This window comes from Macrobrachium rosenbergii, chromosome 42 (assembly GCF_040412425.1).
Source record: "Macrobrachium rosenbergii isolate ZJJX-2024 chromosome 42, ASM4041242v1, whole genome shotgun sequence".
NCBI classification, from domain to species: Eukaryota; Metazoa; Arthropoda; class Malacostraca; order Decapoda; family Palaemonidae; genus Macrobrachium; species Macrobrachium rosenbergii.
Genome location: NC_089782.1, coordinates 57,444,919 through 57,472,166, shown reverse-complemented (window position 1 = coordinate 57,472,166; position 27,248 = coordinate 57,444,919). Strand labels below are relative to the sequence as shown.

Genomic DNA, 27,248 nt, shown 5'->3' with positions numbered 1-27,248 from the left:
ACAGAGCGATGTTGAGTTCAGTATTCAAACATAGAGGATTAGACCTGTCTTCAAACCAAGACATCAGTGACTTAAACATTTGAATACTAGTAAGCAAGCTAAACCCTCAGGAGTCGCTTGGAACTTGGATGTGGTCTTCAACTGGCTTTCAGGACCATTGTTTAAACCTTTGGAGTCGTCATCACTTCGGAATCTTACGAAGAAGACATTATTCTTGGTGGCACTGGCTACAGCCAAGAGAGCCAGCAAGCTTCATGCCATTGATAAAAGGATAGGCTTCTCACAAGGCAATGCAGTATACTCGTTAATTTTGGATTTTTTGGCCAAAAATGAGGACCCGGCTAACCCTTGGCCTCGCTCCTTTTCTATCAAGGGCCTCTCAGAAGTACTAGGCCCAGCCGATCAAGAAAAAGTCATCTGCCCAGTAAGAGCTCTAAGAGTATACCTCGAGAGAACCAAAAACCTTAGAGGATCGGCCCCTAATCTTTGGTGTTCCGTTAAAAACCCCAGCCGTCCTTTGTCCAAGAATGCACTATCGTTCTTTTTAAGATCCATGATTTCGGAAGCACATTCAGGAGTTCAAGACGAATTACTACCCTTATGCAAAGTAAAGGCTCATGAAATAAGAGCTGTGGCAACATCTTTGGCTTTTAAATGTAACCTGTCTCTCTCTTCAATTTTGCAAACAACATTTTGGAGGTGCAAGTCCGTGTTTGCCATATTTTACTTACGGGACGTTGAAACTGTGTACGAAAAATGCAGTACTTTAGGTCCGTTCTTCGCAGGTGGCATGGTATTGGGGGATGAAGGATAGGAGGAACACCTTCCCTTTTCCTCTATCCACTCTCCTTGAATAAGGACAGTCGTACTTCTTGGGAAGTTTGGTGGACACTGAGTCTTGAGTGTCATCAATTTGTATCTTATAGTTTGGGCTAAATGTCGTGTGGTGTAGGTTAGTTTTATCTGGTCTTTGTTGTTCTATTGTACTGCACCCAGGGCAAGGGCAGATCCACATATTTATGTGACCATTGGAATTGTTAGTTTTGGCAACCTGCGATTGACCTCCCCCTCGTTGCAAAGCACCCACTCAGTAGAGATGACTCTTGGCTCTACTGTGCCACATGACTTTACAGGTCGAGAGGAGCCACGACCAGAGGCAGTACCCGTCTGCTGTTGCTCCCTCACCAGATAAGGTTATAACAAGCATTCCAAGATGCTAGCTAATTTGCTATCCCAAATTATCCCCCATATCAAGTAGTTTTTTGGGTAGTATATGTCCATTCATCCCACCTCCACTCAATGTGGGATTCAGCTATGTAATTATTTGATAAGTTACTTATATAAAAATGACATTTTTATAATGAAATAAAGTTTTATATATACTTACCAAATAATTACATGATCGGAGCCCGCCCTCCTCCCCTCTCATGGACATAGAGCATAAACGAATTGAGCTCCTTTGCTAAGTTGTACCTATTCTTCCCCGATAGTGGGCGGGGCAGCATACCTACATGCAAAACAAAAGAGCGCTACCACGAATTTCAAATTTTGAGCTGCCGCATAAAGTAGAAACTATAGCTATGTAATTATTTGGTAAGTATAAATAAAACTTTATTTTATTATAAAAAAGGGATTTTGACAAAGGAAAAATCTATTTCTGAGGAAGGTCCCGTGTCACCCGGTGAAATTCCATTACAGCACGAATTTCTAGGTATAATAATGCTAGATATACCAAAGAAAAAGAGCTTTCAGGAAAGCTGGGGTTACTACCCCAGTCGAGCGTCTTCTAGGAAGACGTGGGGTATAAAGAAGGGTGAGTGAAATACCACTACCACGGAAACATACTCGAAAGATCTCTCCTTATCAAAACCCCCGGAACAGAGCGGTGAGCCGTTACAGCCCCTACACTCAACACCCGCCAGGACGGCGACACCAGCGCCACCTACCTCATTCCATGCTAGCACTAACCCCAGACTTGGCATGTGCAAGTAGGGGGGGAGTACTAGGTGATCCAGGGAGGGTCACCGGGTGACACGGGACCTTCCTCAGAAATAGATTTTTCCTTTGTCAAAATCCCTTTTCTGAGTTCAGTCCCGTGTCAGCCGGTGAAATAGTGATAGAGAATCATGCCAAGGCTGCAACTACAAGAAAAAAAAGGGGTAATCTGAAGAAAAAGGCAAAATTTTACGAAAATAATTTTAATCAAGTAATCTCTTTCATGTAGCAAGAATACTAAATCTAAGGCACATCAAAAACTTAATACTATGAAACGTGGGGAAGTCCCCGCACGACGGAGAAGAGGCTCAAAAATCTTAAAATTACTTAAAGCAAATTGAAACATGAAATGTGCATAAGATAATTGCAAATACAACCTTAAAACTATACACGTAAACTTAGGCTAAACACGTAAGAGACAAGATCAATGAAAATTAACATATACAGAACATATACATATATCTGGGGTACATGGAGCAAAATAAAAACCGTCCAGTACCCCACAAGAAAAAACAATCATAACATGTCAGATTACACTTTTCCATCAACAGATACAAGATACATCAATATGAGAGCCAGGCAGTGAGGTATAATCAACCAGGAGGATAAGCAGAGAAGTAAATGAGGCAGGCGGGGGGGGAAAGGATAGGATAAGGATATGATTAGTTAAGGTGGGAGATGACACTTCCCACAGCTATGGTAGAAAATTTCAGGGCTTGAGCGATTTTTAAATAGTGGTGTTTAAACACTAGAGGTGATTTCCAACCCGTAAATTTGGATAATTCTGAGAAGTCCATATTATGAAAGTAATTAATGGAAGTAGCAACTGCTCGAAGATCATGAACCTTAGGAACTGAATCTGGGTTGGCCTGTTTAATGAAATACAGAATTTGTTGTCTTATAGCATTCAGTGAAAGAGTACCACCTTTCTCCCTGATAAAAAGAGGACCCGACTTACTCTGTGGAGTTCTTAAAGGTAAGATTTAAGTGTATAAACTGGACATAAAGACTGGTCTTGAGGAAGGGCACCACCTTCCAAGGAGACCATCTGTCCTGTGGGTCTTCGTTCTTAGCTAAAAATCTAGGGTCAGGGAAAGGAGGACCTCTCCAGACGGGAGGAAGTTCACAAAATTATCACCTCTAGTGAGAGCCGACAGCTCTGAGATTCTAGCACCTGAAGCCAAGCTAATCAAAAATAAAGTCTTCCTTAACAGATCCTGATAAGAGCAATGAAAGTTATCCAACTCTGATGCTAACTTAAGGACGTCATTGAGAAACCACGTAACAGAATGTGGGCGTGATACTGGTCTCAGACGAGCGCATGCTCTGGGGATAGATGAAAAATAGGAATCTGTAAGGTCGATTTTAAAGCCGTAAAGAAATACTTTCTTCAATGCTGACTTGACTGTGGTAATAGTGGCGGAGCAAGGCCTTTTTCAAACAGTGATCTAAAGAAAGAAACTCCTAAATTAGTCGTCATGATTTTGGCTTCAGATGCTTTCAGGAAGGAGGCTAATTTTTTGACTGCTGAGTCATACTGTCTAAAGTAGAATCTCTTTTATCTGATTCTAAAAACAGAGTGTTGACAGGGTCAATGTTCGCTCCTTTTTGGGCTGCGAATTTTATAAAGTCCATAAAACTAGGACATTCTGAATTCTTGAGGAAGCTGACACAGTCTTGGTTTGTACTGTCTGGGTCAGAATGGGCTTGGGAATCCAAGACTCCATAATCCCAGTTCCTGAAGAAGAGGGAACCAATTGCTCTTCGGCCAATAGGGGCTACTAGGGCTGGTTGACCTTTGAATGTCCTGAGTTTGTGTAATACTTTCAGCAGTAAATTTATTGGAGGGAACAGATAAATTTTCTCCCAATTGTTCCAATCTACTGTCATTGCGTCTGTGGCGTATGCCTGAGGGTCCAGGTTGGGGCCACGTAACAGGGGAGCTTGAAGTTGCTCTCCGTCGCGAACAGATCCACTTGGAGGCCCGGAACCCGGCAAATCCATTTGAAAGATTCCCGTCCAGGGACCACTCCGTCTCCAACGGAGTAGTCCTGGACAGGGAATCCGCCACCACGTTCGTACCCCGCTAGGTGGGTGGCTGACAGGTGCCAGCCGTGCTTGTTTGCCAGGGAGAAGATAGCAATCATTACTTGGTTTACTCGACCTGATTTGGAGCCGCCCCTGTTGATGCAATGAACTACCACTGCGCTGTCAACACCAGCCTGATATGAATCCGGTTGGGGGGCGGATTTTCTTCAGAGTTAGAAAGACCGCCATAGCTTCCAGGGTATTTATATGGAACTGCTAAAACATTGTGGACCACGTTCCTTGTACTTTCTGTTTTGGTGAATATCCTCCCCAGCCGCTTAGGGAAGCGTCTGTGTGAACAACTAGTGCTGGAGGGGGAAATTGAAGCGGAACTGTTTTGGACAGGCCTCTGACTGTGGTCCAAGGCGCAGTCTTGTCTTTAAGATTCGAGGAATAGAGGAGACCTTGTCTCTGAGCTTGACATTGGCTCGACTCCGCCACACTCTGTTTATGTCTTTTAATTTCGCTTTTAAGAGCAGGTCCGTCACTGAGGCAAATTGAAGAGACCCAAGGACTCTTTCTTGGGATCGGCGGGATGCCGATTGATTTTTGAGAAATTTCCTGGTGAAAGATGCTATCTCTTTCCTCTTGGGAGGCGGGAGAGATAACGTGTGAGAGGACAGATCCCACTGGAGACCCAGCCACTGAAACCGGGACTCCGGAGTCAAGCGGGACTTCTCTCTGTTCAGTTGAAAACCCTAAGCGACTCCAGGAAATTGATGACTATGGACGTAGCCTTCTGACACTCCGGAACTGTTGGTGCCCAAATTATCCAATCGTCAAATACGCTGCTAGGGATATCCCTCGAGACCGGAGTTGTTGTACTACCGTGTCCGCCAGCTTGGTGAATACCGTGGGCGCAATGTTTAGACCGAAGGGCATGACCCTGAAGGAGTAGGCTTGATTCCCGAGTCTGAAACCGAGGAACTGAGAGAAGTTCCGGCGCAATCGGGACGTGATAATAAGCGTCTGAAAGATCGATAGAGGTGGTGACGGCTCCACGCGAAGTAGAGTCCGTACCTGAGCTACCGTAAGCATGCGAAATTTGTCGCATTTTATGTAGAGATTTAGACGCGACAGATCCAGGATCACTCTTTGCTGATCGGAGTCTTTTTGGGAACAGTGAATAACCTGCCTTGAAACTTTAGGTGCCTTACTTTCTTTATTGCTTGTTTGTTGAGCAATTCTGTCACGTAATCCTGTAGGATTGATGTGGGTGGCTGGTAAAATCTGGTTAGAGGAGGAGGGTTCTTGATCCAGCTCCATCCTAGTCCTTTGGACACAATGCTGTGTGCCCAAGGGCTGAAGGTCCATTGGTCCCTGAACCAATACAGGCGACCACCTACCTGGGTTCTCTCAGTGGGAGGGAGCGGGTTTATTCCCCCTACCACGTCCAGGCCTTCCCCTTGGGGTGGTGTTGGGCTTTCCTCTATGAGGGACTCTGCCTCTTCCCCCTTGCGACCCTATTAAGGCCGTGAAAGTATCCACGGCCCTCATATGTGGGGTTGTACGCTGGTGAAGCCACATGGTGGAAAGGTGCAGCTGGTTGGACCAGCACATACTGTTGGGGTGAGCCTTGGAGGTGGAAGGCTGAGCTACTGCCGAGACCGGGACGGCTTGAACTACCGCCTGATGGTGGGGCCTCTTATGCCTCCTGAAACGTTTGCCTCTCGTCTGGGGGCCGGCAGATTCTGGGGTCTTGCGCTTATAGGCAGAAATGCCCCAGCGAGAGCGCAGACTCTGGTTGGCCCTTGTAGCCTCGGCCATAACATTTGTGACCTCCTCTTCTGGGAAGAGGTTAGGTCCCCAGATCGAGCTCTTAACGAGCTTGTTAGGCTCGTGGCGGATAGTAGCATCGGCGAAGATGAATTTCCTGCATTCCAGTCTGGCCATGATAAATTCAAACAGGTCAGACTGAAAGCCAGCCAGCAGGGACTTAGCCAAAACCTGAAAGAATGGCTCGTCCGAGCGGGAGACGGCAGTAGCTTCCGTAAGGCAGACGGAGTTCAAGGACCTGGCTAACTTAGTCCGGGCATCAAACTCCGCCTTCAACAAAGATTCCGGCAGCTTGGGGAGCTGCTCACTGAATTGCGAGGAAGCACAGAAAGGGTCCAGCTTCCCGACAGTGAAAGTGGACGGGGCGTCCACCCAGAACTCATCACTTCCTGGGAATACCAGGAAGTGGGGTCTGTTTCCCTCAGCTGTGGTAATGGATTACCTTCAAAGCACGCTCGGGCGTAGCCAGAGCGACTTTGTCCAAGCAAGGGGTGGGCAGGTTGTCTCCCAGGGCGAACATTGTAAAGTTGCCCTTGAAAGGAGTCAACCGTTGTATTTTCTGCCTGCCACTCCGTCAGAGTGCACAGGAGAGCCGACTGAGCTTGGTCCCTAGGGACGATGACAGTCTCCCTAGGAACCTTATCTGACCGAATCCATGCTTCCTCCGTAAGCCTCACGAAACCTGGGTAAGGGGGCAAGAGATCGGGGGGGAAGAACTCCAATTCCTCCAACCGTCTCGTGCCAAGACCTTCAACCGTGAGCTTGCCATCATGTTGGATGGCCCGGAGTGCGAAACGCCAAGGGTTACCGACATCGAACAGCGGGAGGTCCGCTGTGTCGGGGATAACATACTGTGGTTCGGCTGGGGGTGGGCGAGCCATTCCCGCCAGTATGTTATCATGACTGGCCAACTTCTCAGAGATTTTACTAAATCTCGTATCTAGGTCCTCTGTGAACTTCCTAAAAAGTTGATTTGCAAAGGCCTCTGCGTCGAAAGCAGGTTGGCGAGGAGGGCTTGGTTTTGCAGCCCTCTTACTCGCGCCTTTGCCGGAGGAACCAGACTTGCTCCCGGAGGCTACAGGTCCTGAAACCTTAGCCTTCGACGGGGGGAAGGGCGATGCCTTCTTGGAAGACGAGGACTTATAGCCCTTCGCCTTCCATGAAGTCTTCAACTTCAACTTGGGGATAGCAGACGGAGCTCTATCACCCAAGGAGGAAGACTTCACAAAACCTGCGAAGGAAGAAACAGATGAAACAGGGGAGTCAAAAAGAGGGGGGCCCGCCCCAACAACCTCACTTACCTCACCACTTACCACCTGGTCCTGCTCGGTGTTCATCGGTTCCAGGTTTAAGTCCAAGGCGGCTACATCCTCCGAGACCTCAGCGTAGAGGATATCCACTTGGGGTGGCTGGGTCGCATCCCGGATTTGCTGGATGATAGGGGTGGCAAGATCTTCAGGCACTGCGGCCGCCACCCGTGCGCCGGGGTAGAGCAGGTCCCTCAACTTAGCGTCGAGGACGTAGGGCTTCCCCGACGGAACATTCCTGCCAAACCCAGCCACCCAGGCCCGGAGGGATTCCAAGGCAGACTTCTTGGAAGATTCGTCCGCCTGTAAGAAAACCAACAATTAGCTAAGAACGAAAAAACAGTCCGGGAACCCCGTAAACAATATACAATATGAGGAGCGTAAAACGGAAGAAGACTGTCACTTACCGACTCATCCTGGACGGTTGCACAGAGAGCGAAGCAAACCTCACAACCATCGGGTGCCAAACAACCAGGTCATCAAGTCGGACCGCACAACCAGCGTGGGTCCGCACAACACGTGACCGTAGGGTTGTTGGGAGGAGGCGGTACACCCGGCTCCTCACAGCGAACAGTCTGTAAGTAGAAAAGTACATGAACCTACCACCCTAAGCAATCTAAAGCCGGCAAGGCCGGGAAACTCAACTACAACCGGAATACTCCGGCGGAGAAGAACTCCCTTATCATAAACTGGGCCAATAAGCTCTAAATTACACAGAGTGGAAGGTAAAAGCTTTCAGACCCCGGAATACTCCGGGGAATGAAGGAATGAGAAACCAGGAACTAACCATAAGGGCTGCCAGTAAAAATAACGGCGGAGCCCCCGGGTGTAGGACCGGACTCACGTATATATAATATAAAGGAGAGTACTCCTGTAGATAAACAGACTTATCTAAATATGAGTAAAAAATAATAACAATAACAAGTGACGGTAAATACTCCGGAGACCGGAAGGATCCGCTCCCTTATATAATGTAAATCCTTCGCACTTACTTCCCGCCGGAGAAACAAGACGGGCAAAATGCTCGTATGTTCATAACATAAGTTGAGCAATTATATTTTTACCCTATCAACGTAACCCGACGGGGAGACGAAGAGGTGTGGGATAGTGTCTCGAACACGTTCGAGCAAAACGAACCACCAACCCCAACACAGCGATGCTAGGGGGACTGTATGGGAGGAGCGAATCCCTCTACCAAAGGAGAGTCCCTGAACTCGGAGAAAACGCCATCTAGCGTCACCCGCGCGAGTAGAGCAAGGCTGGAGGGGTGGAGTAGGGGGAGAGGGTAGGCTACCAGGAAGGGAACAGGAGACAGGGAGAAACATATCACCCGCTCAACTGCACCCATACCTCCAAGAATAATGAAACTTGGGAGGGTAGCCTACTGACTGGAAGCTAACGCAGCCCGAAGCCCGACTCCTTCCTAGGCGAAGCCTAATAGGGACCTAACCTAGTATAGGCTAGGAAAAAGGGAGGAGGTGGATGGGAGGGGGAAGCAACAGGGAGAGAAATTTTGTGCCGAGAACCAACCGGGATTGAGAAGGGGGGGCAAGAAGGCGACTAGCCTAGAGGAAACACATCCAAAGAACTCTATTCCCCCAAATGAAGGAAGAGAACTAAGGGGCTCACTCTGCCCACCCAAAAAACGACCCGGAGGAAACAGCAACCAAAACTCCCTCAACCTGATGATCTCCACACCCAGGGCAAGGGGATGGAAGCAAACAAGCCTACTCCACAAAATAGCCATCACTCATAAAAAATGGAACCAAAATGTGCTCAATAGGGTGCGTAGCCTACCTCGGGAAGCGGTTAGATCTGAGGCTGCCGCCAGCACACGAGGAGGTAAACAACAAAATAAATAAATAAAATAAATAAAATAAAAGAGAGCACCATCTCCAAGAATAAAATAATTAGCCTACTTGAGACCAAAAATAATAAGGAACCCAACCTGGGGGGGGTACCTGGACGGGGGCATCACCTAACAAAGGCCGATAGGCCAATGAAACGTAATTCGTAAAACAAAAAGGGGGGGAGCCACCGCAAGGAACCACCAGGAAGGGAACCGAGGGGTAAAAATCTATCTATAACGACGAGGAGACAACTCCAACCGAAAAGAACTGAAGGAGTCGCCTCGCGGTCGACATGGCTGGCGGGGGACGCCGTGGCGTCATAAAAAGATCTCAATATTTATGAAAATACGAGACCATAACAGCCAAAAAATAGAACAAAACCCCACAAGAAGATGGTACTTAACTTGGAGATGGTAAAGCTGCTCGATGCCATCGTAGATGAAGGAAAATCCAAATTAAAGGAAGACGAGCACACAAAAGAAATGGATGTAGTCACGTGCTAGAAAATGGAATGAGGTAGGTGGCGCTGGTGTCGCCGTCCTGGCGGGTGTTGAGTGTAGGGGCTGTAACGGCTCACCGCTCTGTTCCGGGGGTTTTGATAAGGAGAGATCTTTCGAGTATGTTTCCGTGGTAGTGGTATTTCACTCACCCTTCTTTATACCGACGTCTTCCTAGAAGACGCTCGACTGGGGGTAGTAACCCCAGCTTTCCTGAAAGCTCTTTTTCTCTGGTATATCTAGCATTATTATACCTAGAAATTCGTGCTGTAATGGAATTTCACCGGCTGACACGGGACTGAACTCAGAAATGTCATTTTTCCTAACATTCAAACCTGGCGTTCTTTACATTTATTGCCAACCTCAGCCACCCCTCTCATCTGGCACCTTGGCTGGAAGGCAAAGTTGAATGCAGACCAACAGGTGGACGGGGTTTGCCCCTACTTGTCAATAGTTAACTACCTTGTCAGTAAGTTTGAATAGCTATTTCCAGCTTAGGCCTGAAGCTGAATTCTAATTAAAGAATTTTAGGTTTGTATGTTAGGAAAAATACAAGTTAATTTTAAAATGTGATACGTTTGTGTAAGAACAAATATCAAATTTTAAAAGTGATTTTGATTTTTCCTAACATACAGACTTGAAGTTCTATACATATAGGGCCCACCCACCTCAGCCACCCCTCTTGAATCTTGGGCTGGAAAGTGAAGCGTAAGCCAAGAGGTGGGTGGCTTTCCCTACCTTTTTGTGGTTAACGACCAGGTTTATGCCTGAATAACTGTTTCCAGCTTGCACTTGAAGCAGTCTGCTATGTAAAGAACTTCAGGTTCATAAGTTAGGAAAGATACAAATTACTTTTATAAATAAAGACAAAATCCACGAAGGAAAGAGGAAACAATGAAGTGCTGCAAGGCCTTTTGACTTATAGTCCTTTACTTAGCAGACTATATATAGTAAAGGACTATAAGTCAAAAGGTCCTGCAGCTATAGTAAAGGACTATAAGTCAAAAGGTCTTGCAGCTATAGTAAAGGACTATAAGTCAAAAGGTCTTGCAGCACTCCATTGTTTCTCTTTCCTTTGTGGATTTTGTCTTTACAGTATTTATATATTCATCACATTCCATACTTTCGTGATTCGGTTATACATTACTGTACTTTATAAATTTAAATATTTTAATAATTCTGTATGCAAATCGACTGTTTTATATATAGTATATTATTACCTTTCCAGGATGTCTGTTGATGCTCAGCTTGAAGGGGGGCAGTCTGTTCTGTCTGATGCTCAGCAAGGTCTTAATTCATTTTGGCCAAAGGTTACTGAGGAAATCCGACAACTCACTCAGGTTACTTTTGTTATTTTTACTATACTTGAGAAAATTAGTACATCTTTGAATTTAACAGCACAAACATTAGTAAAATTCTCTCAAACAAGAAATACTGGCTTTCTGTATAAAGTATAATTGATGTAATTTATATACTGTCCTAATACTATATACAGTTTTTTGTTCCTACAAGAATACAAACCTTCATCTTTTACAGTATTTGGCAAAATTTGGTGCAGTTGTTGAAGCTTGGTGACAAGGTAGTTAACTTCTGGCACCTATCCTTTGGCCACCTTGCTGTCCAGATGTTTTGGAAGGCTTGCATCCTGGCCATTGTTTACTGTAAGCTTTTCACTTGAGTATTTTTTTGGTTCGAGTTGTTGTGACCTTGGCTTGTTTCTTGTCTTTGTATTTTTTTGGTTTGAGTTGTTGTGACCTTGGCTTGTTTCTTGTCTTTGTATATTTTTGGTTTGAGTTGTTGTGACCTTGGCTTGTTTCTTGTCTTTGTATTTTTTTGGTTTGAGTTGTTGTGACCTTGGCTTGTTTCTTGTCTTTGTATATTTTTGGTTTGAGTTTTTGAGTTGTTTCTTGTCTCTGTATTTTTTTGGTTTGAGTTGTTGTGACCTTGGCTTGTTTCTTGTCTTTGTTTTGACTGTAGTAAAAATGTGGTGCTTGAAATTTTGCAGGGAAGGATGATCAGCATAGATATCATGGACATGGTTGAGTGTGTGTGCTTGAATCATACTGCTTGTGCCTGCATTCATTTTTTACTCCTTGAAGAGGTCATGAGTGTACACTGATCTTTAACTATATGGAGTGTGTTTCTTGGGTTTCTTCCTAGTGAAGAAGTATGTGTCAAGGAGGAAGTGATTGAAGAAGTTTCCATTGAGATGTTCTTCCCTTCTCTTCATTTTGTACCTGCTTTGACCCCTGCTGATTCCTGATTCAACTAGTATGTACCATATCCACCCATTCTTTTGTTGGTGAGTAGGGTGAGGTGATTGGATGACACTTTCCAAGGCCTGTGTCTTAGCAGGGTGATGTTGGTCCCTGCTAGCCCCACTGCTTCAGCCCCTACTTCTCCTGCTTCTGTTGTATTGACTTCCAGGAGATGAAGGAGCTGCTGAAGACATTCTGGCTTTCTTTTGGCTTTCCATGGGGCCTTCGCTTATGGTTTTCCTGGAACATTTGGCCTCAAATAAACATTTTCAACCTGTGCCAGTCTCAATGGACCCCATTGCTTTGGCACTGGTTTCTCCACCTATGCAAAGTGCTCTTCACTTGTGGGTGTTCCTGCTGTTCCTGCTGTAGCTGTTCTAGTAGCTCCTGCCCCTGTCCCTTTGGGGTTTTCACCATGACTTTGCATTCGGCAGTTTTGGGAGAGGTTGAAGAAATACCACCGTACTTCACCATCCTCCTCTTCTCATTATCATCCTCCTTCTTCTTCTCCTAATCTTCCTCTTTGTCTTCCCCATCCTCAGATCTGTGGAAGCATATGAAGGAGGCTTGTAAGGCTGCCCTCCAGAAGAAGGCGTAAGTCGTCTCGTCAAAGACGTTGCTCTTTTGTTAGGAGTGACAACGACCCAGAAATTCATGAGGCAAGTGTCCAAGTTGTATTGGTTCTCTCTTGACCAGTATCCTTTACATGGGTTTGCTCATGTTAAGTCTGTATTCACTCTGGGTCACCTGCACATCTTTCTTGTAAGAGGAATACCAACCTTTTTATATGTCCATAGAAATGCTAGGCAATTCTAATTCTCTGTAGCTTTCTCTGTATGTCCTGGTATGTGCTCATGAAAGATCTCCTGACCACTGTAGACTCTTGCTTGCCTCAGTTGGGTAGCAGGTGCCAGCCTGGCAGTGTGGCTTCCATTTTAGGGTGTGAGGATGTTAAGGGTGTGTTCAGTTACTTTTAGTGCCTTTTGACACTTATCACAATCCTCAGAGCAGGGACATGGTCGGTCTACGGTGTTTCCCACAACTTCAGTATAGGATCCATCTTTTGCTGTCCTGGATTCTGTTGGATGTGGTGGTTCCTTGCTAGTGGAACACAAGGAGTCCAGTTAGAGATCATTTTTGCTAGGTTATTGAGCTTGTTCATGAAAGCAGTGGTCTTGGTGAGGTGAACAGGGCATCTCCTGGTCACCAGGTGTCTTCCATGAAATCCACCTTGGGTTTCACCTCAGTAAACACTGTTCTTTTGGTTGCCCTGGTCCCCACCTGTGTGGGGTGTTCTGGGGGAAGCATTTTCTCTGATGTCTTGGTATTCATCTATCAGTTGCTCTGCCAGGCTTCCTTCCTTGCCTCAGACTCAACTACAGAAATACTCTATTCAAGAAATTACAGAAACCTGTCCCTAAAGGTAGTTCCTCGTTGGACGAGTCGGTAGAGTTCTTTGCTAGCACTCTGCTAGGCCCAAGTTCGAGTCTCCAGCCGGCCAATGATGAATTAGAGGAATTTATTTCTGGTGATAGAAATTCATTTCTCGCTATAATGTGGTTCGGATTCACAATAAGCTGTAGGTAACCATTTGGTTCTTAACCACGTAAAATAAGTCTAATCCTTCGGGCCAGCCCTAGGAGAGCTGTTAATCAGCTTAGTGGTCTGGTTAAACTAAGATATACTTACCTTTTGTCCCTAAAGGTGGACTGCCCAGTGACCTTGGTTGGGAATGGCTTCATTCCTCTTTTCAAGCAGGAGCCATAAAGTCTATCATGGCTGTTTCAGGCTACATTTTGGTTGGGCTTGTGGCTCAGCATGATTGCAGACTACTTTGGGGCCTTCTGGAAGAGGAGAAGGCTAAGTTCCAAAGGTTTGGTGTTGGGAAGAAACAATGTGGCCCTCCTCTTCCACCAGTCTGCAAAGCAGTGGGCTAAACTAGGTCTTGAAAAGCAACAATGTTGTTTCCAAGACAGGTTATGACCAGGGTCGAAGGCTATTAAAATCAGGGCCATCACTCTGTCTTTGGAATTCAAGAAATTTCCACGTACACAGGTATGAGGAGATTCTGATGATACTGTAGTTGTCATCAAAAGATATTTTTAAATAACCAATACACCTTAAATCATGGAAAAAGCATCATAACAAAATTTGAATGTGGCATGTTTGGATACTTGTTGTTGTTGTGATGGAAACTGGTGTATAATCTGATATATAACAATTATAAAAGAGACATGAACCATTATTACTCTTAGTGAACTTACTCCACTCAAGTTTATTTACAAATTTTTTAATGCACTTTGTGGTATCATACATGGTTAAAATGGTAATGAATTTCATGTCATTGGAAAGGCAGTTTATCATACTTTTACAAATGTAAACAGAAATTGGATATATCGTTTTTCCAAGTTATCATGAATTTTTAAAAGAAAAAAGTTAATTTTTTTCACTTGGCTGACTTTTATTGTGATATTGGTTTTTCATAATTGGTATTGTTAAACATAACATGATAAAGTTTAATTTATTACCAAGTTCATTAACATAGCATAAAGTATAATGTTTCACAAAACAATCAAAGAAAATTATTGCGAAGCATTTTTGCTCACTCCATGAAGGCTGAGTGTTCTATGCACAGACACGTTTTAACCCCACCCCCAATCCTTGAACGGTTAGGCGTGTGTTTGGCACTGTCAGAACACCTTTATCTCCTTTTACTGCAGGTGTCACTGTCAGAACACCTTTATCTCCTTTTACTGCAGGTGGCACTGTCAGAACACCTTTATCTCCTTTTACTGCAGGTGGCACTGTCAGAACACCTTTATCTGCTTTTACTGCAGGTGGCACTGTCAGAACACCTTTATCTCCTTTTACTGCAGGTGGCACTGTCAGATCAGAACACCTTTATCTGCTTTTACTGCAGGTGGCACTGTCAGAACACTTTTATCTCCTTTTACTGCAGGTGGCACTGGCAGAACACCTTTATCTCCTTTTACTGCAGGTGGCACTGGCAGAACACCTTTATCTCCTTTTACTGCAGGTGGCACTGTCAGAACACTTTTATCTCCTTTTACTGCAGGTGGCACTGTCAGAACACTTTTATCTCCTTTTACTGCAGGTGGCACTGGCAGAACACCTTTATCTCCTTTTACTGCAGGTGGCACTGGCAGAACACCTTTATCTCCTTTTACTGCAGGTGGCACTGTCAGAACACCTTTATCTGCTTTTACTGCAGGTGGCACTGTCAGAACACCTTTATCTGCTTTTACTGCAGGTGGCACTGTCAGAACACCTTTATCTCCTTTACTGCAGGTGGCACTGTCAGAACACCTTTATCTCCTTTTACTGCAGGTGGCTTTACTGTCAGATCAGAACACCTTTATCTGCTTTTACTGCAGGTGGCACTGTCAGAACACCTTTATCTCCTTTTACTGCAGGTGGCACTGGCAGAACACCTTTATCTCCTTTTACTGCAGGTGGCACTGGCAGAACACCTTTATCTCCTTTTACTGCAGGTGGCACTGGCAGAACACCAATTATCTCCTTTTACTGCAGGTGGCACTGTCAGAACACCTTTATCTCCTTTTACTGCAGGTGGCACTGTCAGATCAGAACACCTTTATCTGCTTTTACTGCAGGTGGCACTGTCAGATCAGAACACCTTTATCTGCTTTTACTGCAGGTGGCACTGTGATCAGAACACTTTTATCTCCTTTTTACTGCAGGTGGCACTGTCAGAACACTTTTATCTCCTTTACTGCAGGTGGCACTGGCAGAACACCTTTATCTCCTTTTACTGCAGGTGGCACTGGCAGAACACCTTTATCTCCTTTTACTGCAGGTGGCACTGTCAGAACACCTTTATCTGCTTTTACTGCAGGTGGCACTGTCAGAACACTTTTATCTCCTTTTACTGCAGGTGGCACTGTCAGAACACTTTTATCTCCTTTTACTGCAGGTGGCACTGTCAGATCAGAACACCTTTATCTGCTTTTACTGCAGGTGGCACTGTCAGATCAGAACACCTTTATCTGCTTTTACTGCAGGTGGCACTGTCAGAACACTTTTATCTCCTTTTACTGCAGGTGGACAGATCAGAACACCTTTATCTCCTTTTACTGCAGGTGGCACTGTCAGAAACACCTTTATCTCCTTTTTACTGCAGGTGGCACTGTCAGAACACCTTTATCTCTTTTACTGCAGGTGGCACTGGCAGAACACCTTTATCTCCTTTTAATGCAGGTGGCACTGGCAGAACACCTTTATCTCCCTTTTAATGCAGGTGGCACTGTCAGAACACCTTTATCTCCTTTACTGCAGGTGGCATTGTCAGAACACTTTTATCTCCTTTTTACTGCAGGTGGCACTGTCAGAACGCTTTTATCTGCTTTTTTACTGCAGGTGGCACTGGCAGAACACCTTTATCTCCTTTACTGCAGGTGGCACTGGCAGAACACCTTTATCTCCTTTTACTGCAGGTGGCACTGTCAGAACACCTTTATCTCTTTTACTGCAGGTGGCACTGGCAGAACACCTTTATCTGCTTTTACTGCAGGTGGCTTTGTCAGAACACTTTATCTGCTTTTACTGCAGGTGGCACTGTCAGAACACCTTTATCTCCTTTACTGCAGGTGGCACTGTCAGATCAGAACACCTTTATCTGCTTTTTACTGCAGGTGGCACTGTCAGAACACTTTTATCTCCTTTTTACTGCAGGTGGCACTGGCAGAACACCTTTATCTCCTTTTACTACAGGTGGCACTGGCAGAACACCTTTATCTCTTTTTACTGCAGGTGGCACTGTCAGAACACCTTTATCTGCTTTTACTGCAGGTGGCACTGTCAGAACACCTTTATCTCCTTTTACTGCAGGTGGCACTGTCAGAACACCTTTATCTGCTTTTACTGCAGGTGGCACTGTCAGAACACCTTTATCTGCTTTTACTGCAGGTGGCACTGTCAGAACACCTTTATCTCCTTTTACTGCAGGTGACACTGTCAGATCAGAACACCTTTATCTCCTTTTACTGCAGGTGGCATTGGCAGAACACCTTTATCTCCTTTTACTGCAGGGCTGTTTCCCACAAGTCCCTGGATACTGTATCCGTAGGACTTGAGGCGGCTACTAAGTAACTAACTGAGCTCTTGTAGGACAGACCAGCATCATGCCCAAGGTGCAGGTGGGTAACATGACAGAGAATCCTATTGCAATACACTCCCTGAACACCTGAATTAGCCCTGGTCACTGACCAGCCCGAATGATATCCCCATAATTTTACCCACAAAGTGGATAATTAACTGTCAGCGTTACCAATGCTACGGGAAGAATCTTATCAAATGAGTTACCTGAGGTACCGTTGACAACGCTGCTGCAAATATCGGCCGACAGAGGCCGACATCCCCAATTGTTATTTGTTCGCCTTGCTGTGTGGGTGTGTCCCACATCAGGCGAACTTATGGTCATTTAGCCCGACCTCCATTTAAAGAATTTGGACATCAGGTTACGATTTTGGACTGTTTTTAACGCCTTTTCTCCTGGATTTATACTTTATTGACTGGATTTGGAACTTTTCTCCCAGTTTTAACTTTGGATCAGTACTTTGGACTCGATTGGACAAGCCAGACAAGAAGACGTCGTCTGCTAGTGCTGCTGCTTCCACTTCATCTGCATCTGACGCTACCTGCTGGAGATGATGCTGCTGCATTTGGTCCTGCACATGGTGCAAGTGTATGATGGGATCAGAAGACTCAAACACGTTCGACATTCTTTTGTATTTTATGTAGGAAGGTTCAGTGTACATCAGTCAAGGTGGCAGTATAGAGTCTTGGTCAGTGTCAAATGGAGGATTATTTGAAAACTGACAGAAAACTTTTTGCCTTGAAGAGGTAAGCATAGGTCAGGATCAGCTGTGGGGTTACTCTTTTAGATAACATTAGATTCAGAGTTATTTCCTGGTTTATCATCCAGTAGTCCCTGGATTCTAGCCTGATGAGTAAGTTAACAAAGAATAGAGATAGTGATAGTAGCGGACAGTTGATTCTAATTGTTCTTTTCAGCCCACCTGCCTGTTCCAGAACCAGCCCTAAGGAAGGTGCGGGGGTTGGAGAACCGCAGCCTCGAAGGTGAGTTCTGCCTCAGGGTGGAGCAGGCAGTGTTCTCCAGATTCCCTTCCCACTCAGGTGTGGAGTTTTCTGAGGTTGATTTGGTAGGTTTCCCTTGTCCCAGGAAAATGCAGGTTGGGTTGAAGTGTTTTAGGAAGAGAAGAGGAAGTGCAGTCTTCTTCTGTTTGGGTTCGGTTGGGGTTTCTAGTGTGGACTTCATCTTGGATCCATCTTCAGTTTTATTTCCTGAGTTCTTTACAACAGAAGGTTTTCTAAGCCCTGGTTCTACGTTTGGATGTGGTTTCGGTTTTGTGGGGTTCTATAGTGTTAGAGATTCTCCTTCATCATCGAAAGTTCCTTTTCCTTCAGTGGATGAGTTTGCTATGGAGGTGGTAATTCTGGTGATAGAGTTTTCAATTTGGCTCAGTATAATGCAGAATTGTTGGGTTGTCACAGGTTTATAGATTACTAGGTAGGCAATGTTGTCAATTTTGGGTTTCCAATATTCACGATCATGTCTTGAAGAATTTCCTGAATTTGCTAGTGATGTCTGTCAAGATTATCTTAGGGGGAACAGAGTCTAGGGTCTAGTTTTCTTTCTCAAAAAAACAAAAAAACAAACTATGCTTCTGAGTTTTGTTTTTTTTCCCCCCCGATTTCTTCTAAGCCTTCCTTCCACTGTCTTTACACAATCTTCTTTATCGGGTCTCTCTTTGGAGGCGCTCATCTTGTTTTCTTTGCCAGGGTCAGCAGAGCAAAAGCGTTTTTTCATTGGTGCAATCCTGTAATGTTGGAGTTTTCAGTGGCTCCCTCTCTCTCTTCTTGGGTTGAGGTAAGGTGTACAGCCAGCAGATTTACTGCAGATCTAAACTGGATATGACGGTCTTTGATGTGGGAGTGAGACAATGGCAGGCCTCTGGAGGGAGCTGCTAGATGTTGTCACATATATTTTTGAACGACACTTCACTAACACAGGAATTTTTCACTTCCTCTGCCGTAACTGTTTTTGCATAGCTAACTTTTCAAACTCTAACACATGGTCATTTCCTGGGAATTCCTAAATATCGATGGCATCCAGCTGTACTGTTCTTCACAAGAATTTGGCACAGTTGCTAAATTGGACGATTTTGGAGGATGTTTTAACATGGGCCTTTTCTCTGGTCTGGATGCTTTAGTTCGGACCTTTGACAACTCGATTTACTTTTCTTCCCAGTTTACTTGGTTTAGAACGTAATGTGGTCCACACGGTTCTTCGGATTCCAGCATTTGCCGTTTGTCTGCGTCATCAAGTGTATCAGTACCGATGGTGTCCTCAGCCTCTCCTTTTCACTAGAGTAGCTGGTAATTTTCCTTCTTAGGTCCCCACTGGTGCAGCTCACTTAGCTCTGGAGAAACACCTTTGAGTACTGGACCAGTTCTGCATCTTCCAGCGCGACAGTGGCGCCCCAGTAGTTATTCGGAGTGTGCTGGAGACTTCTTTCTGCTTTCCTCGGCTATTTAGTTCCTCCTTCTAAGGTGTTGTGGGTTTGGCTTTGGTTCTGGGTCATTAGGGAGTTAATCAGTGTGTGACTTCAGCTCTGGATACCCTTCCTGATGCGGCGTTGGTTCATCGGCGTTGGGTGGATCAGGTGTTGCAGCCTCTCAATTAGGGTGGGCTTTGTCACCAAGGTGGTCAGCCCAGGTGTAAACGTCCCGCTGGGTGGTGCGGGTTTTGCGCAGTTCAGTCGTCTGACTCAAGAGTTTTGTCATCAGCTTTAGTTAGCATAAGGTTTGCGCTGGCCGGGTTCTTGGCTCAGGTATGATGGGGTCAGGTATGTCAGGTGTTGGTCTCACATCCCTTGTGTTCGAGTTCGGGTTATCAGGTGCAGCTCTTTTGGTGGTCAGTCTGTCTCTTTTCCTGTCCTGGTTCGTTTGGACCAGTCTGACAGAGAATGCTCTTTTGAAGAGAGGAGCGGTACCAGATATAGGTTTTTTCTCCAGCGAATGAAAGCTAGCATAAGCGGATGGTGGACTTTATCCATTCTCTCTATTCGCAGTCCAGGCTCCTGAGGAACCTACACAACCAAACCAAGCAGTGTTTGAATCGTTGCATGCAACTAAACCAGTAGTCCCCCAAACATCAAGTAAACCGGTCTGGTTTGGCGGAGTCAGACGGGTGTTGAGGGAGGCGGACTGTAGGTTATTTTCTCCTATCGGGTCAGGTAGACTGGATTCAACCTTGTTTCCTAATCGGAAGGGGTTCTACAGGGTAGCGGGTAACCCTTCTGCCGGTGTCAGAGTTCCTCTCAACAAATCTGTTGAGGCTCTTCTCTCCCGGGTTCCTTTGTCGAATCGTTTGGTAGAGGTTACATCTCATGAGGCTCGTATTTTGGAGGACACTTTTTGCAGCCAGTCTGAGGCCTTGTCCCACTCTTTGTGGGTGTTGTCTGGGTTGATGGGGTTTTCTCAGACAAGTTGGATATACTCCCTCCGATCCTGTACTGTTTGACAACCTCATCACTTAGGTTTCGATGAGGTTGGCATATCAGACTAACATTTTGGCTGGCTGTACAACATTCTTTGGCAAGAAGAGGAGGGACTTCTTTTTAAATCATCTTCCGCCTCACTATCGGGACATACTTAAGAGGGTTCTGTTGAGGGCACCTTTTTGCGCTCTGCTAAAGTCTTTTTAGTGAGGAGGATGTCTCCTCCATGGTCAATTTTGTGTCGTCGTCATCAGCAGTAGCGTCACAGGAGGCTATGATTCGTGTGGCTGCTCAGGGTTCAGGTGATGTGGTCAGTATGACGAACTTTGTTGCTTTTAACTAATGCCTCTAGTGTTGGCAATTATGCATTGTTGAGGGTACAGAATGTTGAAGTATCTAGCCCTTGGCTGATCCTTGCCTCCTCTTTAGAGGATGTAGTAAGGGCAAGGTACTTCTTATTGAATCTATGCAAGATACTAGGAATTCGTCTAATCTTTGCCAAGAGTTGCCTTGTCCCAACACAATATATAACCTTTCAGGGATGAGGATTCTCTCTCTTCCTTTGATGTTTTTTTTTTCCCAACCCTGGAGAGGATCCAGTCGGTCCTTCAGGAAGTAGAGGTGTTCCTGTCCAACAGGGAGCAGCCGGTACCAGTTTGGAGAAGCCTCTTAGGGAGAATGTCTCCTCTCTCTCTTTTAACTCCAGGGTCTCGTCTCCGGACGCGTTTTTCCTCAGGTATGTCTCGGGAATCGCTGGGACTTCCACAACGAGAAAGCAGTTATAGTCTGGAGTGATTCTTGCCTGTTGGATCTTCTGTGGTGTTCAGAAGAAGTGCATCTGACACCTGGAAGGTCTTTTAACTCCCCTCTTCCTGACGTTCATCTGTACTCAGATGCCTCAGATCAAGGTAGGGTAGCAACCTTGGGGGAAACCCAGGCTTCGGGCCTCTGGAGGGATCAGGAACGAGAGGAGTCAATAACCTTTGGGAACTAAGGGCTGTAAAGGAAGCCCTCAGGTGTTTTTCAGTCCTAGTGTGCAACAGAGTAGTGGCTCTGTTTTGCGACAACGTAACTCCGTGTCGTATCTGAAAAACTCTGGGGGATCAAGATCAACAGATCTCAATACTATAACATAGAGTCCTGGGAAGGTGCGAAGAATGGAAGGTGTCTCTTCTTCCCCAACTTGTATCGAGGAGTCTCAAGGTACTGGCCAACTCGTTAAGTCGCTCTCGTCAGGTGTTAGGGGGAGAGTGGACTTTGTCTCAGGCAGTAGTATGTCAGGTTCTCCAGAAGTGGCCAGCATCTGTGGACTTTTTTGCGACGAAATTAAACCATTGTCTTCTGGTTTATTTCTCACCAGTGGTGGACCCCATGTCGATAGGCACCGTTGCAACATTACAAAATTGGAATCACATGCAGGTGTATGCTTTCAGCCATTCGGTCTCATTCATCAGGTAATCAGGAAATTGTGGGAGAGTGTCAAGACGTCTATGACTCTAATAGCTCCTTGTTGGCCCTACGCCCTTGGTTTCCGGAACTCCTAAGCTCCTTACGGAAGTTGCGATGTTCCTTCCCATGCAGAAGTCTCAGACAACCACTTTTTCACCATTATCATCCAAACCCTCATGTGCTGAACCTAGTTGCAAGGCGACTGCCGAGCGAGCAGCTAGACAGATCGGACTCTCTAAAGCTGTCTTTAGACAGCTTTCTTTCAGCTTGAGAAAGTCAACCCGTAAGCTTTACCAGGTCAGTTGGACAGTGCATAGAAGTTGGTGTCGTAAGGAAGGTCATTCCATCTCTAGACCTTCCATAGCTAAAATAGCTGATTTTCTTTTATTCCTCCGGAAAGTCAAGGTTCTTTCATATTCGGCGATTGCTGGCTACCGCTCAACACTTAGCAGTACATATAATTTCCATCTTCCCAAAAATTTCTAGTAAGATCATCCATGATTTATTACGTTCCTTTAAGATTAAACATCTTGTCTTGCCAACTTGGGCTCCTCCGTGGGACTTGGAAGTTCTAACATTAAGACATCTGATTAAGAAGGTGTATTTTCTTACGGCTTTAACTACAGCCAGAAAGGTGGGCGAGCTTCAGGCAGTTTCTAGGCTGGTTTCCTAGGCGGGAAATTATATGTATTGGTTTCTTCTTCCGAATTCGTGGCGAAGTCAGAGTCAGAGGTTAACTCTCTGCCTCGTTCATTTAGGGTTCCTTATTTGCAAGAGTTCATTACCGGCAATCCAGCGGAGATGTCCTTATGTCTGGTGTGACCATTAAAAGTCTATTTATCAAAGGTTGAGAATCTCCATCCGTGTCTGCATACACTTCTCGCCTCTCCACGGAATCCTTCCTGTCCGCTGTCAAAGAATATACAGTGACCCCTCACTACTTTGCTATTCGATTATCGCGAATACACGACTTTGTGGAGTTTTTAATATATATTAATGGAAAATATATCACGGATTTTCTGGAAAATTCTAGAAAAATTGCGATGTATGAACACCCAAAATTTCTCATTAAATCCATTAAAATATTAATAATAAATAGTATTTCCTAGTCTAAGAACAACAAAACAAGTGTAAAATAGCAAAAAAAACCACATATTTGCACTTGTAATTCCTATGACAAAAAAAAAGAACCATCTGGGAAGTGATGCCTATACAGTACCGCGTGTTCCATAGTTGGGAAAACACAAAGCTTACCATCTCGGTGACTAAGTGCATTGTAACACGGGCTGTGATTGGTGCATGGGAGGGAGACGACAAATGCACAGCTTCCCGATTTCTAATCGGGCCTGTGGTTGGTGCTTAGACTGATGCTCAGAACCTGCAGCATCCCCCCTTGTCTCCCTCTTGCGGCCACTTTGCTTCAAGCTTTCCCTGCCGAACAGTTTACTTTACGCTGTGCTGTGTGATTTTTTTTGTGGCTTTTGTTGAACTTTGCTTCAATTTTCACCCCTTGCAATGGCTCCCAAGCGTGCTGCTTCTTCCAAGGCTGGTACTGAGCCTAAACGCCATCAAAGAATGGTGATGACCACTGAAAAGGTGAAGCTTCTCGATATCTTGAAGGAAGGGAGAAAGTTTGCGGCTGTAGCCTGCCATTTTGGCGTGAAGGAATCCACCATTCGCCACATCTACAAGGACGAGGCGAAGATTAGGAAGACAGCTGCCATCACCTTTAACAAGTCAGCGAAGAGAGTGGTTACGGCTCGTAATAAAACGATCGTCCTTATGGAAGCTGCTTTGGCCGTATGGATAGCCGACTGCCGAAAGAAGAACATAACCTTGGATACGAACATTATCCAAACAAAGGCTAGGAGCCAGTACAAGACCTTCGCTGCTAAGGAACCAGAGGGCGACAGTGGCGACCGCAAAGAAGCAGAAGAAGATGAAGAAGACGTAGAAGATCCGCAACCAGGGACGTTCAGTCATTCACCACGTAAGAAACTGCAATTTTCTGCTAGCAAAGGGTGGTTTGCAAAGTTTCAGAAACTTTCCGGCCTAAAAAGCGCTTCCTTGCATGGCAAGGCTGCTTCGGCTGACATGGTCACTGCTGAAACAGACGTCAATGAAACCTTCAAGAAGATTATCTCGGAAGGTGGATATCAGCCCGAACAAGTTTTTAATATGGACGAGGCGGGCTTGTTGTGGAAAAGAATGCCCTTGCGAACTTTCCTGTTCAAAGAGGAAGCAAAAGCCTCTGGCTTTAAAGTTGCGGGATTTTTATTAAAGCCAGGACGTATTTACAAGTTTAAAAACCCAAGGGCTTCAAAAAACAAAAACTAAGAATCTGCTACCTGTACATTGGATGCACAATCCAAAGGCCTGGATAACGAAGATGCTGACCTCCAACTGGTTCCACCAGTGTTTTATCCCACAAGTGAAAGTGTATCTAGCAGAAAAGGGCATGCCATTCAAAGTCCTTCTCATTATGAATAATGCTGGTGGCCATGCTACTGATCTGTCGTATTCGGGGGTTCAGGTTGAGTTCCTACCGCCCAACACGATGTCACGTATTCAGCCAATGGACCAGGGGGTTATCAGGGCATTCAAGGCCCTATACACAAGGTATGCCCTGGCGAACCTGGTTGCTTCCATGGATGCCACCCAAGAAGACAACGATTTCAACTTGAAGGCATACTGGCGGCAGTACACAATTGCTACGTGCCTCCAAAATATCCACAAGGCATTGAAAGAAATGAAGCCTGCCACTATTAGTACACAATTGCTACGTGCCTCCAAAATATCCATAAGGCATTGGAAGAAATGAAGCCTGCCACTATTAGTGCAGCAGATAATTGCATATTTCATAAGAATCGTTCAGATAGTGAAACCTAAATTTCCACAAGTGCTCTTTAAAGTTTGGAAGCAAAAAATTTAAAGCCTTCCAAGACCATCCAGATTTTGGCTAATTTTTCACTAGAATGGCATGTATTTGCTTCTAGCAATATGGTAAAGCTCTTCCATACTATTTCTTGTGAATATTATGTTTCTGTATACAGTTTCTTTAAATATGGGGGCTTATATGGCTGCCAAGAAAAGGGAAACAATAATTATAATGAGAAATAATGAATCGTTTTAAGCATGGATCTTGGTTTCTGTGGTTTTAGATCCTAATGAGGCCATCTCTTTCGAATAACTCATCAATTTTGAAGGAAAATTAATAAATGTAAAAGACACACAACCAGGGCACACTGGTGACATCACTGCTGTGTAACTCAGCATGGGGTTCAGTGCCAGCTAATCCAGCTTTACTAATCCTGTAGTCTTAGACTAGTAGTTGTAGTACCAGTTTAGTTTAGTGTCCCAAATGCTTTCTAACAGCCCCAGACCAGCTATAGTTAGATAGCCGCACCTGAATAGACAGGATGTGCCAGCGGGAGGGCCGAGCCAAGGGTATGGGGCTGTACATGATGGTTCATGTACTTACCGGATGGTGTACAGATCACACGGGACTTAAATGGCACTGGATGAATGATCGGGCTAGGTGTAGGAGACCAAACCTAGTTGAATCCCATACAGGAATGTGTGCTTTGTTTAAGGTGGTAAAAGGATAACCCTCGGCCTTAATCAAAAGTGAAATCATGGCAGAATGTGATGCCAATCCAATATTGAGCAGTAGAAAAACAAACTGGAGTTTGTGTTGTCTTTGTCAGAAGGACAAAGAGGTGAGCACTTGACATCACCTCCAAGTCATCATGTCCTAGACCATGATGGGTACACAATGCTGGCAAGGAACACTCCCATGTTCAGTGAAATTAATGAAATGCCCTGATAATGGATCCAGCAAGGCTGGATGAAGGTGATGGCATAGACTCAGGAAAAATGCAGCAAAATACCATGTGAACTGTCGCTTGTTGTTTAACAACACTAAACTGGACCGTGCAAGAAAGCGACAATCCAATGACCAGACCAGCAACACTGAGACTAGTCCAAAAATGCACCGAACCAGTCATGACAATGAAGTTTGCATTTTGGTGAGAAAGTGGCACCTGCATCTGATCTCAGACAGGCTAGTACTAAGGGCCTTGACTTGAAATTGCGTGAATGTGCAGAGATACTTAGTGATGGCAAGCTCCTTGCTAAGTTGACTGGTGGGGATGTCATTGCACAGGAGTTTAAGTATCACCATGCCTGTCTTTGTGCCTCTACAACAGAAAAAGGTCCTACCTGAGGGCATTGGAAGAAACCCAGGTAGCACTGAGTCAGAATCAGATGTGTATCCACCAGTTCTGTCAGAACTGATGACATACATTGTTGAAAACAACCTTTGTTCAGATGATCCAGTCACATTTCGGCTGGCAGATATTTGCCACCTCTACCAACAACGTCTGGAACAATTAGGTGTAGAGTCACCAAGTGTAAATTGAAGTTTTCAGACTCTTTGGCAAACAATGCAGTCTCCTTCTATGACCGATAAAGAAGAACAGAACTGACTTCTTCAGGTAGAACAGTCAAAGCAGAAACTTCTGAAGGAGGATTGCCAGCTTTTCTCAAAGCTATTTATATCCTGTCAGAGCGTGAATGTGATCTGCAGGAATTCTTCCAGCACGAGAATCAAACATTCCCAGCTTCCCTTAGTGAGGGTGGTAGGCTGTACACATGTCAGAAGTCTCAGCTGCCGGTCCTGAAGAGTCATGTTACACTAGAAGACAAAGAACCAAAGACTGATGTCCTCATTGTAGATGGATCAGCTTTGGTCCATGCCTGCCACCAAAGAAAGGAAAGACCTTTGAGGGCTATGCACTTTGTGACTTCTTGCCTGTGATACAATCCTATAGCAGCAAGTAACATCATCACATCTTGTATTTGATGTATACAATACATCCAGCCTCAAAGCTGAGGCCAGGCTCCAAGGTCTGCAAGGTGACAGACAAGAACACAACCCATCCAACTGGGCGCAATTTCCTAAGACACGATGCCAACAAGACAGAGTTGTTCCAGTTCCTGGCAGACAAAGTTGCAGATGTTGCCACAAATGTTGAAGAAATGAAAGGGTCCTGTCCTCAGCACCATGAGGCTAGTCTTCAGGGACTGGAAAAGTGCTCTCATTTGAGGAAGCTGACACCTGCATCTTTCTCCATGCCAATATGCCACAGAACATGGAGCCAAGACCATAAAGCAAATGACACAGATGTTCTTGTCGTTGCAGTCAGTGCTTTCTCCACTCTCCACAATCTAGGGCTAGAGAAGCTATGGGTGGCATTTGGCCAAGGCCAGAGCCTGCGCTGGATTGCTGTGCATGTGCAACTCTCTGGGCCAGGAGAATATGCTCTTCTTCCATGCTCACAGGCTGTGATACAGTGTCAGCCTTCCGAGCAAGGCAAGAAGACCGCCTGAATGGAACATCTTTCCAGAGGCCTCCACTGTGTTCTCCAAACTGAGTCACTACCCTTCAGAGTGGAAGAGAACC

General features: G+C 45.3%; 1 protein-coding gene across 6 annotated transcripts in view; it reads left to right on the top strand.

The window, feature by feature from the left end:
* LOC136828451 (nuclear transcription factor Y subunit gamma-like) overlaps positions 1-27,248 on the top strand; it is a 338,180-nt gene that overhangs the window by 67,331 nt on the left and 243,601 nt on the right. For 5 of the 6 annotated variants that reach the window (XR_010850046.1, XM_067086522.1, XM_067086526.1 and 2 more), the window contains exon 2: positions 10,742-10,853. Coding sequence is in view for 4 of the 6 variants with exons in the window: in XM_067086521.1 (XP_066942622.1) it covers positions 10,742-10,853 (112 nt within the window). In the remaining 2 variants the exon portion in view is untranslated. Of the gene's footprint in view, positions 1-10,741; positions 10,854-11,054; positions 11,175-27,248 lie in introns of those variants that run through there. The other variant, XM_067086524.1, reaches the window with a different exon arrangement.